At 44.0% G+C, this 15,876-nt stretch overlaps 1 protein-coding gene across 8 annotated transcripts in view; it reads right to left on the reverse strand.

Moving 5' to 3' along the window:
• Window positions 1–9,181: 9,181 nt before the first annotated feature.
• Window positions 9,182–15,876, reverse strand: part of TFDP2 (transcription factor Dp-2) — a 51,596-nt gene continuing 44,901 nt past the window's right edge. For 7 of the 8 annotated variants that reach the window (XM_052686329.1, XM_052686335.1, XM_052686331.1 and 4 more), the window contains 2 exons: window positions 11,290–11,395; window positions 9,182–10,347 (listed from right to left, as the gene is read on the reverse strand). In XM_052686329.1, the coding sequence (XP_052542289.1) occupies window positions 10,161–10,347; window positions 11,290–11,395 (293 nt within the window). In that variant the 3' untranslated portion in view covers window positions 9,182–10,160. The other variant, XM_052686332.1, reaches the window with a different exon arrangement.

Genomic DNA, 15,876 nt, shown 5'->3' on the forward strand with positions numbered 1-15,876 from the left:
CCATAGGTTCTTTCTAATGCGACTTCAACTGGCAGTTTGAGGGTTTATAATCATAAGCAATCACAGAGAGATGTTTTGCTGTGACTGTTTTTTAGTGCACTCCATGAAAGTAGTTGTAAAGTATCTCATGTGATGAATTCCGTTTTTCCAAAGGTTTGAAATGGGTCTTTTCCTCCATCAAAGGTACCAGTGAGACCTATCTCTGAGCCCGGCAAGAGCTATTTGGATTCTGCATTATTGCTAGGAAATCTTTGTGAACCAGCACTGCTTTATTTCCTTGGATTTGTGCATGCTCGGTGACATACCCATCCATTACCGTGCTGATCCCACGTTTCCACCATAAAACGGAGGGCTCAGCACCAGGCGTCTGAGCAACCGGTCGCAGGGCTGCCAGCTGCTATGCGAGCACCCTGCCCGCTCTCTGCCCTCAGCTGCTGCTCGTTGCTGCGGCCCGCAGCCGCACGCCCTGCTGGCCCGGACACGGCGCACCGCCGTTGTATCTGTGTTAGAATCTCGCCGGATGTCAGGGAACCGCAGGTAGAAGCTTGGCTGAGCACGCACAAGTTTGCGAGCCTGGAGTGCTTCCAGCTCGGCTTTAGTCATGCTAACGAGATGATGAAATGCCGAAGGTGCCAGGGCTCTGCGGCGGGAGCATCCATAAACCCTCAGGCTGTGTTTCGCTGTGAGCAGCCCGTAGGTGCTTTAACTCACATCTCGGATCTCAGTGGCGATAGGCGCAGCGGCTCCCCGTGCAGTTGGGATAATTTACCTACGGGTACAAGCGCTTAATCGCGCTGTTAGAGCAGCGTGTGGACGTCAGGTCGCCGTTAAGGTGCCGGCGATGGGACCGAGAGCAGCAGCCGTTGGCGGCCTTCTGGCTTCCGCTGGCAGCCGCTGTGGCGTCCCGGCTGCGGCAACTGCCGGCCTTCAGACCGAGCCCTCGATCGCACCGTTCCCCTCTCGACGGACGGCTCCGGCGCAGTGCACGTGAACGCGTTCTGCATTTCATTATTAGGCCGCGTTGCCGGGCGCACCTCTCGCAGCGGGAGCGGCTCCCGCGCTTCGTTCATCGTGTCCCTCTCTTCCCCTTCCGTGCGAGCTCCCAAAGCGCCCGAACGTCGGTCAGGTTTGTAAGCGCCGATTCCTCTTTTGCTCGCTCCGTCGTGCGGCGCGGGGCGGGCGAGGCGCGACTCCGTCCTGCAGAGCCCGGCCCCGAGCACGCAGGTGCCGGGCGGCCGCGGCTCAGGGAGCGGCAGCTGTGCGCTCCGCCCGTCCCGCCTTGCGCTGCACGTGCTGCGCCCTGCGCGCCTGCGCACTGTGCGGGCACGTGCCGCGGCCGTTGTTACCTCGGCCGTTGTTGCTGCTGCCTGCGCCGGGACCGTGGGCGACGCGGCGGGATCGGAGCGCAGCGCGGACTGCTGGAACGAGTAGGTAAACGGGCGGGAGGGCGGCTGCGACGCTGCGGGAGGGGCGGGGAGAGGAGAGGCGGCGGGGCGGTCGTGGGCGCGGCGACAGTGCGGGACTGCGAGCGGGGCCGGTGCGCGGGGAACGGCGGCCGCGTTCCCGGCACGCGTGGGAAAAGGGGCGGAAATCACCCGCGGCTGCTCGGGCGTGGCGCGATGCCTTTGTGCCGCGCTCCGGCAGAGCCCCGGTGGCTGCGGGGCGGCCGTGCCGCGGCGGTTGAGGCGGACGACCTGACCGCTGGGGAACGCGCGGCCCGCTGTGTGTGCTGGCACACCGCCAGGCCCGGGGCGCGCCGCCCCGCTCCGCTCGTGAGGTCTTTCAAGCCCAAACGCGCCGGGCGATCGCGGCGGTTTGTACCGACCGGGGGCCGGCCGCTGAACGCCGTCACTGCTTCGCCTGTGCCAGTGGTGCAGGGCGCCGTGCTTTTTTATACTGCGCAGAATAAACAGGATTTCTTATTACTGGTTGTTTGGAGACGTGCGTTCGTCGAGTAGCTCGATCGCACGCCATGTCTGTGTGCTCTCACTGCCGCGCAGCTGCTGCTTTCGCGTACGGTGAACTTGCGCGCGGCCGGCACGGTGCGCGCCGCGTGCTGCCGACAGCAGGGCGGAGGGACTGCGCCGTGCCGGGCAGCGCCGTGCTGTCCTCGGGCGGCGGTTCCCGTGTGGAGGCCGCTCCCCAGGGACCGCGGTGCTCTCCGCCTGCCGGTAACCTCAGCATCGAGGATGGCCCGGCGGCGGCACGCGCGGCTGGGCGCTGCTGGTGAGCGCTGCTCGCGGAAGGCACCGCGCCCTGCCTACTTTGGGGCTGAGACCGAGCGTAAGGAGCCACAGACTTACACAGAACGTGGTTGGTTGGTTTGTTGTTTTCTCTAATAAATGTTTTGAGACCTTTTCGTTTTCTAATAGAATGTGTAATTCAGCAAAACGCAGTTTTACAGACTGCTTTTTTGTAACCGCGGAAACTTCTTGTCTCGATCTTTGTTGTTAAGGCCATTCCAGAGAACAGCGGTGCTGCAGTAGCTACCGTTGGTTGCTAAGTTCTCATAAAACCTGCGGATTTCGGTGAAGAAAAACGTAAACCAGCTCAGCAATTACCGTGTTCTTAGTGGGCGGTCAGAGAGATTGTAACCAAAAGTATCTGTGATTTCAGAGGGGGCTCTTTAATGCCCTTCTTTCTTCTTAGAGAACCACACCCAGTGACTCTTAGAAGAAAAAAAGAGGTTTTGTGCTTTAACGCCCCTGTGTTGGGCTCCTGGGGGTTATCCCACTGTGAAGAAACATCACCACGTAATGAAGCAGCTTGCAGCAAACCTTGCCCTTCCAGGTTCTTTAGAGGACAGTGTTTATCTCAGCAAGTTGCACCATTAGTGCAAAGATTCAGAATCCTTCTGGTGGCAGTTGTTGCAGCGCTGACACAGACGAGCATACAGATCACCAGGCAGTGTCTTTATTGCTGAGATAAGGACTGTGTTCCCACATTTCTCCAGCGTTTCAGGCCTACAGAAAGCACGTGATGAGCATGCAGCTAACCAGCTGGGCCTGGGGCTGTCTGTAGTCAGCTAGATCTGTTCTGAAAGCGCCTCCCCAAATTTGACGGTGCAATTAAACGAAGGGGGGCTGTGTGAGAAGGTAGCTATTTTTATGGTCTTTTCCTATTGTCTTTTAGCCTTTATGCTGATTTGAGATTAAAACTGATGGATCACTTATGCACGAGGGAAAACAAGCACTGTGAAATTGCTTTGGGATTTCTGAATTTGATGGAGTTGGAAAACCAGCACGTGTGGTGAGGAGACACAGGAACTCTCACCACCATTTGGGTCCTTGCTGGCAGAATCCAGGTGGGAGGCAGGAAGGGTAGAGAGTGTGTTCTGTGCCTGCAGGTGTGTGAAAGGGGCCTGCAGATGAAAGATGTCGTAGGGTGAGATGGAAGGAGAGCCTGCAGGGTGCTGAAATACCGCATGCTGGGATGAACCTGACGTAGAAATCAAGTAGATGTTTCTGAGGCCTTCAATCAGTAAGTTGGGTGCATTTCTTGGTGAGATAGGAGCAGTAATATTTCTAGATATTTTTCCAGTTGTTCTGTCAAAATGTGACAACTTCAGAAATCTCCATCTGGAACAACATGGGAAGTGTCTTGGAATGGTGAACTAACCAACAAGTGCGCACTTGATAGGTTTCCCTCCTTTATTTTCAAAATGTCAAGCACTGCAGTATTGCCTTGAGATTAAACTCATGAAGAGTTTTTTATTTTTTTTTTAATGTTTGAGGAACAATTACTGTCAACTTCAATTTTCACTGACTTTTCTCCACATTTTTCTTAAAAACAAACAAACAAAACCACCGCCACACCAGCCCTGCTCTGGTTGCCTTGAAATGCCTTTATTTAACTCCCATACAGTCAGGCTGCACTTCCTGCTGCTGTTTCTCTCCAGCATAGAGATGTTGCTCTGCAGTCAGCCATCGCTCCCACCACCATTTTCAGCGTACAATTCTCACTTGCAGCATTTTCAGTAAACATGGAATCAACTGAGTATACAGAAATAGCTTCTATAAAATTTCCATTAAAAAAATAACAAGTTTTTATTTACAAAGTGTTTGCTACTACAAAGTAATATTTCCTATAGGTTCAAATATACTATTTGCTAATGCCAGTGTTCCTATTAGGAAAGTTAAACTTTGTATATGCATTTTTCTTTATATCTTTCTCAGTGTTTAAAGCACACATAATGCTACCGCATTCCTTTTACACTACTCCTAGCCACAAACAATGTGGTTGTAGAAAGTAACACTATTTGATCAGGGAAAAAAAAAATCAGGATCGCTGCATAGCAGTCCTGCAAAAATAAAACTTCACCGTGTGACTTAAAGGTGTTTGGAGAATTCAGAAATCCACAGAAATTTATTTTAAAAACTAAGCAACAATTTGGGCTTTCCCAAAGACACAGGAATTGAGCACGAGAAGAGGGAGGAATGTTTCTGTTGATGTTTGTGCCCGTGGTTGGGAGGAGGGAGCTGGTAAGAGTACCAGGATAAGGAACGACTGACTGAAACTGAGAATTTGCCACAGCTTCCATCATGGTGAACTGTATGTCTGTGCTTCTCCCCCTAGCCCTGGCAGGTTTGCAGACTTCAAGCACAGCGTTAAGACTGTGGACAGTCTTTGTCTACAACAAACTTCCTTCTTAAAAGTCTTCCTGAAATTCACTTAAAATGGTTTCATGTAAGTGGTTTCTGTGTTCTCAGTGGAAAAAGGAAGTGTTGGTACAAGGCACTTCCATGCAGAATGTAACAGGTGTCAGCAAGTGCAATTCCAGCAGCACAGCAATGGGGAGCTGCTGGGGAGGGAGCTTCCTTGCCAGCTGTGCAGGGCAGTGCCAGCAGCGGTGTGCTGGGCTTGGTTCTCAGTAGCATTTCTGGCTTCATTCACCACAGATCTGGTGAGGTACAGGGTCGTCGTTTTTGCATTTTTGCATGTTTTTATCAAAACCTCTCTAATCTGAAGTATTTTTTACATATATGACCTGGCTTTAGAGAGAAGGGGGAGTATCTATAGCTTGTGCAATGGACTTTTTTGGTTCAGCTGGTATTTTACCAGAGAGGTTCTGGGAGATCCAATTAATCTGTGCAATGCTTGCAACCAAGTTATTAATTGTTAAAGTTACCGTACAGTGTTAACAAATCCACTAAAAAAATGGAGACTGATTTTGTGGACTTTCTTTTCTGGTAGCCATTTTTATTTTCTGGCCGTTCAGGATAACTGCATGTGATCTGTAAAGCATCTTCATCCAGACATTGCTATGGAATGAGTGTGTTTCACTCAGCCTGGGTAACAGTGTGGGTTGTTACCAAAACAGGTTGCAGGGAAAGGCTCATTTTGTCTTGGAAAAGTTCCCTGAATACTACATAGATGAGTTTAATTTAAATCTACAGCTGGGTTTAAATTGTATGCAGCTGCTTCTTGTTAACCTGGGGTCTGAAGCTTTTTAAGCCTGGAAGGGGTTAAGCATTTAAAACTGGCATTTGTGAAGTCTGAAAATGAAGCGGGGTACCACATTCTAGCAAAGATGCTTTTTCTGCCCAAATCCAAACAGGGATTTTTGGTTTGTGACTTTGGTAGATATCCTGAATTATTGGATACTGTCAAGGAGATCTAAGCAGGAAAAACCCATTTGTTCTGGCTGGTCCCTATGGAGCAGGATGGACCAGGGGGTAACAGTCAGTGCTGCCCTGATAGGGACCTGTGGAGGGTGCAGTGTCTGTGTGAGCAGCTCTGCTGAGCTGGGAGGATGGTAGGGAACCTCTGGGAGCGAGGTTGGTTGTGGCAGTGTGCCGGGTCCAGGCAACAGCCCGTGTGGTCTCTTAAAAACACTCGCTGAAGTAAATTGACAGGTAAGCAGGAGGGAATCTATGAACTCTGTTCAAGAAGTTGCAGGGTACTGGGATTGATGTGAAAAGCAGCCAGCAGGAAAGTTCCCCCAAGATGAAGTGTGTAGGAAGCAGAAAGATGTTGCCCTGAAGAATGGCTGTGATGAGAATTCTTAAAATGTAAAAAATTTCGTAGTCTCTTCCCAGTTTCACTATATTTGGTTACTTAAAATATGCTCCTGAAACGGAGGTATTCTTGCAGTGAAAATTAGGTTAATGAAAATGCAAATTAGGTGGGTCAGTCAGAAGAGAACTGATTTGTTTACTAAATACTCAACCTTTGTTTTTAAATGAATTCCAAGCCTGTGCGTCTTTAACTCATTAGAAGTAAAGTCTTCTCTACAAAGTGCCTGGAAAACTTACAGCTGAAAGGAGGCAGCTAATTAGAAAAATGAGTCCTGCCTGGTGCTTAATTGCAGATGTGATTAGCTTTCAGCCATGCTCTTCATTTAAAGTCCTGGGTGCGGTCAGTAAAAGAGCGCTCGGCATTTTTAACCTTAACGCTCGAGTTGTGAATTCACTCATCATTTATGTACCAACTATTTGTTTTTAAATACTGGGTTGGTAGGCCCACGTACATCATGCTGTCAGGCTGACTTGGTGTTCAGCATGAGTCCTTCTGTTGGTATTTTGTATACTCAGCAACTTCCAGCTGGGAACGGGGCTACAGCCAGAATGGAAATATCTGAGCTGTGGTGCGTGGCAGTTTAAATTAGATAAGAGTTACTGCAGCTAAATGGGTATTGTTTGCTTTAACCTTCACTCAAATACATGTGCTGTCTTGAACTGGGTGCCATCAAATTAAGAACATTCACATGTAGCAATATAAATTTTAAAACTAAAATCCACAGATGTTTTATCAGTTCCAAATGCTGAAATTATGCTGTCTCCTGCTCATGATATTTTCATCTGGTTTGTGATGCTGCTGTGTTTTCCTTAAGTCAAATCTAGATATTTTTTTTACTGCAATATGTAAAATAGCATTTATACACAGCATTACACTGCTGAATGGATAAGCATTCGGAAATAACATAACAAAGGGCAGAAAAATGTCAAATGGAACTTGTATGAAAATTCAATACTAACTCTGCCTTGTCTGAGTCACCTTCTGGTGCCAGCTGCACCGTTTCGTATCTGTGAATACTCAGCACAAACAAGCAAAAACTGTGGTACTTGACTAGAAGATGAGAGAGCCTGTCTTGCTACTGACTTTGATTGTCAAAAATCCCAGCTGCTGTGTTGAAGCAGCTGAGCACCATGGCTGCTAGCTTAGTGGGAGCAGAGGGGTCTGTTAATATTCTTAATCCCTTTGTTGTTCGTTAATTGCTCAGAGCTTAAGGCAGATGCAACATCATCTGTATTTAGTGAGGTCCTGTCCTGCCTTTACCTACTTTATTGTATTTATTAATGTCAATTAAGCTAAACAAGAAAGACTGAAAGGCATGCCTCAGATTGTACACGAGTGACTTTGGTTGGATAAGGCCCAGAGCTCTCCTAGTTCCCAGACTCTGGTGTAACCACAGGAACACAGTGCTGTAGTTGAACTCCATCCACAGCTGTAACTTGGCACAAAGAATCCGAAGGAAAGAATTTCCTTTTGAAGTTTCTAAGTGTTCAAACTTGTTTTGTCCTTTGTATTCTGCTAGTGCAGAAAAATAACTTATAAAGTCTCTGTTCAACTGCCTAAATATTACATGCTCCTAAACTGAAAATTGGGGGGGGAAGTTGTTAGCTTTGAGTTAGCTAAAGAGCAAGGAGCTGTGCAGGCTGCTGTGCTGATGGAAGCAGACATCAATGGTAGCAAGGCATCACTGAAGATCTTCCTCCCGTAAAGCACTCTGACTGCTCATCAAATACATAATAAAATACATTCAATTTCTCGGCAAGAAACTTTTGTTTTTTGGCCAACATCTTACATTGAAAGTTGTTGAATGTTTTGCTGTTTTTACATTTTATGAGATTTTGAGTGGGAAACGTGAATAAAGCATACAGGTAGATTTGCCCATAAGGTATTGAGGTGTGAGGTGTAATTACTTGAGAAAACGCTCCCCCCTCTTAAAGTGCCTCAGGATGTCCTGTGTACATCAGGTATCTTCCATCCGCTCTGTCCAGTGAAAGCTGACAGGACAATGTATTTCTAAGAATAAAGGCAATTGCCTGTTTAAATGAAGCGTCATTCATGCAGCTAATGGAATGCCAGAGCATCCAGCCGTCGTATCTCACGTTTCAGACGAGTACGTTGGCTCTCTGTGAGAACATGGTTTTCTGTTGGTAAAGCTTTTCTCCGCATAGAGGTAGCGTTACGGATTTGGTTGCAGTGAGGTGGTGTAAACCTCAGCCTGCTGTTGCCTGCGAGCCATGTGCATAGGGCAGTCTAACAGTCGTGCCTGGAGGGTGAATTGCAGGGTAGGCATATGGGTTTTTCTTTTTCATTTCTGCATTTGCATTTCATTTGTGGAAGGCAGAGCAATCTAGCTTACCAAAGAAGAGCTGTATGTCTTAAAAATGCTGCTGTCCTAATGTTAAATGCAGGAGTTCAAACTAACTGCAAAAGTTTTGATGTGCATGACCTTTTAATGTGCATATGCCGATGTATTTGTGCGCTTCTTGCGGTTTCACCTGTCCTGTACGTGGCTGCTCATGTGCTAACAGCTGTCCAACAGCCATCTTCTTGGTTCAAGTGCTGGTTCACCTTCCTATCTCGGGCTGAGGGCCCTGGGACACGCTGGCTTGTGTGTGGCTTTGTGAAAGCTGAGGTGGGCGCAGCCCATGCTGTGCCTGAGTAACGGCTGCAGCTGTCAGTGGCTGCAATGTGCTGCCACTGCTCAAGCAAATCCTAAGCTGCCTAATCCTTAAATGACAGAGGCAGTGCCACTGAGATCTGACAGGTACTATACTGGTACTTAGAAAAAGGTCAACTACTGACATACAGGATGAAACTAAGAAGAAATGCTTTTCATTTACCTAACTGAAAATAGTAACCTTGGGGTTAGTTAAAATACTGGACATTGGAACACCACAAGAACTGTACATCTACAGTGTTTTGCTATTATGCAAGGATTTGTAAAAAGGTCTTTGTGAGTAGATGTGATGTTAAGCACAGGATATGGAGCCTACTGTTTTAAGTATAATTTAACAGTTCAAAGGGAATTCATGTTGTGCAACTTTAGTGAAATTATTTCAAGCTGTTCAATACTAATGTTTTTCAAAGGTGCATTGAGGTGTGTGCAGCAGAAGTTAACGAAAAGCAAATTACCTATCATAATCCATGATGACTAGAATGCAAGACATGAAATTGCATATTGTCAAAATTTATTTTTTCCTAGAAATCTGAACCTTCCATGACCTCACTTGGAAACGTACTGCCTGAGATCCTTAAGACGTAGAGGCTTCTTTGTTTTTGTGTTGTTTTGTTTTGCTTTTTTGCTATACCTGCTATGAAGTCAAAGGGATTATAATGTTCAAACAGTGAAAGAGAAGTTACATGGGATATGCTGTCATCCATAAATCACTGTTTCCACTTTTGTTTCCTTGAAAAAAGCTGGTGCAGAGAACACTGTTTCTATGCTGACTGCTTAATAATGGCTAATAATCATTTGTAATAAGTTAGGTTTGCAGTACAAATGAACATACGAACCTTTCAAAAGAGACAAGCTACTTTTAGAGTATCTAAAATGGGTTTAAGCTAATCCAAGATTGATTTAATAACCTGTAATTTATATTACTTTAAGAATCTTCAATACAGCAAGTTGAACAGAAAAAAAAAGTAACAGCTCCTTTTCCCTACAACAGTTTTCATACAAGATAGTTTTAAATAGCTTTTTTAGCACATCCATGTGCTCCCTCTTCCCCCCCTTCCTCCCTTCCCCTTTTTTTTTATTTTTTAAAGGTAGAACATCCAAAAGACAACACAAGAATTGGCTTTTTCTTCCCCATCTGGTAAAGATATGATGAAGACAGAGACTTGAGACAGAATATCCCAAAATGGAAAATACAAACTTGATGTTTACTTTTCCAAATCTCCAGGGACTTTGTTCTTTTCCTTGGTTGTAGTTGATAAAAAATAGCACTTTGCTCTGTGTCTGCATGTCACTCTGTTCAGTTATAAAAAGTTTCCAATTTCAGCTTTGGATTAATTTATTTTGGAGCTTCCATTTTGCTTCACTGAACACAGTGCAAACCAAGGCAAGAAACCTAAGTAAAATCCAAATGTGAGCTCCCATTAAGAATATATATGAGCAGCATTTTGAATATCCATTTTTACTGTCTTTACTCTGGGGATGAAGGATCATCTTCATCTTCATCCTCTTCTTCTTCATCATTGAATGAGCATGGAGTTTCTCCCCGTGATTCAGAGTAGCGTGATGTTGCACTACTGGACTGCTGACTGCTAGGGGCAAGAAACTGCCCAGTTGCTAAAGCCACTTCAGTATCCAAACACAACCCTGGATTCTCACTATTAAAACAACAGAAACGTTAAAAGTTTAGATTTCTCATAAAGCATTAAGCTTTCTTTTTTGCCTCTTCTTCGTTTAGGGCAAGGAATGATGTCCAAAAAGAAACATCCTAAAGCTTTACGTTAAACAAAGCTAATAGTTGTGAAAATTGCTGAAATACTGGAAAATAGCCTAAAAAAGATTGGCTTTCTTCCCCCCTCTTGCCTTAATTGCCTAGTAGAATTGTTCAAGCTGAAAAAAGGACTTGGGGGTGTTGGTTGATGCTTGGCTGAATGTGAGCTGCAGTGTGCCCAGGTGGCCAAGGCCAATGGCATGCTGCCTTGTATCAGGAATAGCACAGCCTATGCTGGAGCACAAGTCTGGTGAGGAACAGCTGAGGGAGCTGGGATTGTTCAGTCTGGAGAAGAGAAGGCTCAGGGAAGACCTCACTGCAGTCTACAACTGCCTGAAAAAGGGCTGTGATGTGTTGGGGGTTGGCCTCTTCCGTGTAAGTAGTGACCAGAGGAGACGGCCTAAGTTGCACCAAGAGAGGTTCAGGTTGGATAGCTGGAGCGGGCAGTGGTTGAGTCATTGTTTCTAGAGATGCTCAAGAAATGTTTAGATGTTGTACTAAGGGACATGGGTATAGTGGGGAAAATACTGGTGGACTAGATGGTTGGACTAGATGAACTTGGAGGTCTTTTCCAACATTGTAAAAACACAAGGGCTTGGAAGTGATTCTATTCTTCTGAAACAATAGACATACAATAACCAGCATGTTTAAAATGTAGATTAAGCTTTCAAATACAATTAGTGAAGAGGACTGAAGAGGACTTCCACAACTGAAAATCAAGCTTAGGACGATGTCCTATGTCCTGCATGTAAATGGTATGAACTACTGAGGTCACTGAAAGTATACAAGAATCTATTAATAGCCTTGAATGAGAAATGACTTTATTTACCTTGATTTTGAATCAGATGTGCCTCCTGCTATCTCTGAATGTGAAACTGCTTGTGCTGAATTTGAAAGTAATCCTCGGTTCATCCATGACAATCCTGTAGACATATCTAGAAGAAAGTATAGCTGCACTCATTATGGCTATTTAGATTTTTTTTTCTTTTTACAGTGTTTACTTTGCGTTCTGTTTGCGGTTAGGATTCTGCGTTTATTTTACATGAGAAGCTTAGATTGATTTCTATACTGTAGGTGTGTTCTTGCTTAATCAAAACAAAATATATATTCTCCAGTGTTTGTAGGTACTCTCAGGCCTTGCTAAGCCCTCAGATGCAGAATTGAGGTTATTTGTATGAAATTTTTCCTTCTGAAGAGAATATGCACTGCAGATGACTCCAGCTAGCAGCTGTACGCAGCAGTAGGACAGCTATTCAGTTTTGGAGTCCTTTATGGAACTACAGATACAGATTTTTATTTTTTTATTTTGCTATGAAGTTTGGTGAAGGTATGAAGGGAACTGTAGTCATTGGGACTGCAGGCCACCAGGACGCTTTGTTGTTACCTGGAATTGTTTTATTACAGTTAAGAGGAATAACAGTATGTAATGTGTGCTTTCTCATCTGTATTACTGTATTCATGTTAAGCTTTGGTCTTGAGATTTGACAGTGCCCTGTTTAGCAGAGGTATGTTTTAACCAAGTAGTCTGTTCCCCTGCAGCCACATAAACTGGCTCACCATCCATTGGGATCTACTGGCTCCCTGCTGTGTAGACCTGTAGCAGTGAGGTTAAATGGCACTACTGAGCAAAGGAGAGCAAGGCTGATATTCCTTCAGAGAGGGTCTTTGAAACAAGACAGAAAAGACTACTAAGTGGCAGTGCTAGAAGGATCTATGAGAATGCTTGATTATGGACACAGCTGGATGATTTTCATTAAGACTGCCCTAAATGCAAGCTTAGAGTTACAAAGAACATGTTCTGACACTTTCTTCCTGTGTTTGCAGGGGGTGGCCAAACCATTTGGTATGACAGCACTGTATTTAGATTAATAAAGTGGGTTAGGAATGTATCACAGAGTTTTTTTTCCTGGTCTTTTGAAAGGGTGTACCTGTACCTACACGCTTAATGTTCCAGAAGAGTAGCAAGTCACTGCTAGTTATTTTGAATTTAATTAACATTTTGGCATAATTGCTGCCTTCTTTTTGAAGAGCAGGATGGAGGAAGGCATGGATGTAATGCATATGACAGAAAGTAGCTTCAAGGACACATGTCCTTGCCCTGTGCTTCCATTGCCTAGTGTTCCTAAATGCTGATTTCCAGTTGGGCTCAGAGGAAACAGGGAAAATAAAGTCTGTGCAAGATGGAGAGTGCGAGAAGCCACTCCCCGTCTGGAAGGGACTGCCAAAATAGAAGCCTGCCTGTGACTGCAGTCTTACTACATGTGGTAGAGCAGCTGCACGTATGAACCAGGGAGGTCAGTTTGAAAAATCTTTCCAAGGTGATGCAGTTTCATCTAAGAGTGCCATCCTTATTATGAACAGGGCATGTATTTGCAGCAGGTGGATTTGGTAGAAACTTCTATTTGACATGAGAAGGCTCTAAGGGAGTACCTTCACTACCCTTTAGTAGTTAATGCAAAAGTAGAGTGTTGCAGAAGATTATTGCTGGTAGTCGAACAAGCTTTTTCATTTGTCAGTATTCTTATCTTTCATTCCATCTCCAGCTTGTTCTCTGGTCCAGGTTTGTTATATATGTAGACTGCAAAGCACTTCATGCAGAGGAGAACAAAGATGTGTCTTAATACAGAGAACCTAAATCACACCACTTTGTCTGCTGCTTTAGTGGCAGTACACTAGTGGGATGCTGTTACCACAGCTATCAATGCCTTACAATTTTTATTTCCTTTTTTCTTCTCATCTGTATCTCATTTCTGGAAGTGAGGACTCAACTGACAAAGGCAGGCCTTTGGTTTTGCATTAACAGCCTGTAGAGTCTGTAGAGCCTAAAATGCACAGGATTTGGATAGTTATACAAGAGTTTATGCTCACCTCAGTCCATGACATATTTCTGTCCTTCCAGTGTTTCTCACTCCCTCCTTTACCCTTCGATTGTTCTGGTCTAAGCCCTTGGACAGCTAGCTCTATGTGCTGAATAGCCAGAAATTCCTCTGCCAAATAAGAACCTTTCAGGCGTGAGGCCCTGGGATGCTATCTTAAAGCTGGTGAAAGGGTAGTATTAAAGAAAACGTTTCTGTAATAAGAAGCTGGCAAGTGGTTGTAGTGCATTCTGTTATCTGTCCATCACTTTCCCTGGATTACATGCTTGGCTAAAGCAGCACTTCCATGTTAACTTTTACTGTTGTTCCCTTTTGGGGAAAAAAAAAACCAAAACATTAAGGTGGTCCGTATGCATTGTTAGCAAAGAATAGAGCTATAGAAAAATGTGTTAAAAACACAGCTTAGGATGTATGGATTCTCTTTCTTCATGGTGTTAATATGCCTCAGCTTCTGTTTATTTTAATGGCAGTCAAGACACTTGAGGATCACACTGCTGTAGTTCTTAAAAAAAAAAAGTGTGTATGTATGTGTACATGTATACAAATATCTTGTTTTTGGTGAAACATCACGAAACCAGTGGAAAAAGACAATATTACTTTTTATCAAGTTAAGCCACTTACAGAATGGCTAAAACATATAATCCTTCTGAAAAGGACACACACCAAGGTTTTGGTTGACAGTTACCAACTGTTCAGCAGTTCCATGCAAATTATATGGATATTGAGTGCAAGTAGAAAGCAAGAAGCTGCTACGTTTAGACAAAGTAGAACAGGACTGCTTTCATGAAGGCAGCTACTCTAGGAAAACTTGAATCTCGACTGTGATAAATTTACTCAGTGAATAAATAAGAGACATGCTTTTGATTTGCTTTTCTTGTATAGTTGTATTTGTAGCCCCTGTACTTAATGGGCCATCCTGAGAGTGTGGAGTGTAAACCATGAATTCTAGAGAACAGTAATTACCCTCACATTCACTGCTCCTATAGTGGAAGAAACAATGCCTGAAAACTGCCCACGTTAAAATGGGAGGTTATACTGAACTGAGATGTGTAATCAGGCAAATGTTGGATTTTCAAGTGTTGTGCAAAACTTTTACATCTTTTCCTTATGTACCATTAACTCTAGATTTGCTTTGTGTAATAAAATTGCAAACAACAGCTAGAATACATCTGTGAATGTACTCATTCTAATAACACGTCATTTCAGAGGCTGAAGCAGCTACATTTAACCCATGTCTAAAGAATACAGTATCTCCCTCAATGCTTTTCAAGTAAAAGCACAGATCAATACATTTCCTATCAAAATTCAAGACAGGTTTCTGGCTGCTGCTCTGCTACTGGTGAAACAGCCCTCATCACAGCATTCTTGCAATCTGCAATCTTATAATCTGTTGTAGCTGTTAGTAGTTGTGTTTTTTTTTTCTTGGGACAGAGTATGTCTTGTTTCTTCCTTGTATGGGAGTGCTGTGGTTGTCTGCCTGTAATGTTGTCAATAACAAAGTCACACTAGCAGTACATTGGTGTGGCTGATGTTTCTTCAAAACAAGTCAATCACTGATTTAGCTATGCAGGGTTTTTTTTTTTTTTAATTTTTAAAAAGCTGGTTTTACACTGAAAAGAGAGTAACAAACAACTCTTTGAAACTTGAAGAAATCCTATTCTCTGAATATGCATGAATGCAGGATTAAAATTAAATAGAAATTTTGCTCTTCTGTACGTGGGGTCCATTAAGAAACTCAAGACTTTAGCAATATTAGAAGATGTGGTTCTACTCCTGCCCTTTGTTTTGACACTGGTAATTTGTGATAAATAATACTTACTGAATCAAGCTGAAAGAATTCTTACTTTGTTCCTTGTGATATTTTTTTTTTTGTTGGCACTGGTGCAGCATCAGACAGATGTGTAATTTCAAGAGTGAGTGAAATTAAAAGATGTATTCTGAATTTTAAATCTACAGAACAAGTGGACTAAGAAAAACAAGTATGTTTTGATTTAATATAAACACACTTGTGGTAGTTTGAAATGCAATGCCTAAAAAGTATTGCTTTTAGTGAATACAACTGAATTCTGATTTATTTTCAGCAATTTCTTGACATCATGTATTTTAAGGACCTAATGTGGATTCCTCTCTGGAATCTCTTGCTTTACTCGCAGATGCTCAGTTCTTAGATGGCTTGTGCTGGCCACCTTTTATCTAATTATCACAAGCTTTACATAGTAAATGGGAGTATAAAAATGACTGGCCAAGATAATAAAGAGAGCAGGAGAACCCACAGTCCGTGTGCCTAAGAGCATGCACACAACATTGAGCACATCCTACATGGACAGAGATGCAGGTAAGTCTTAGCAGAGCTCACCCACCTCCAAGTGTGAACGCAGCTGGATCACATACAGGGTTAAACTCAACCAATTCATGATGCTCCTTTCCTCTCTTTCCTTCCTCGCTTGGGAAGAGCTCTCTTCTTCCAGTTTGCTCTTCCACACATACACAGTTATTCAAAATGAATAAAAAACTGTTCTTAGTGTCACTTTAGTTACTTA

Source organism: Tympanuchus pallidicinctus, unplaced genomic scaffold (assembly GCF_026119805.1).
Source record: "Tympanuchus pallidicinctus isolate F22 unplaced genomic scaffold, pur_lepc_1.0 scaffold22, whole genome shotgun sequence".
NCBI lineage: Eukaryota > Metazoa > Chordata > Aves > Galliformes > Phasianidae > Tympanuchus > Tympanuchus pallidicinctus.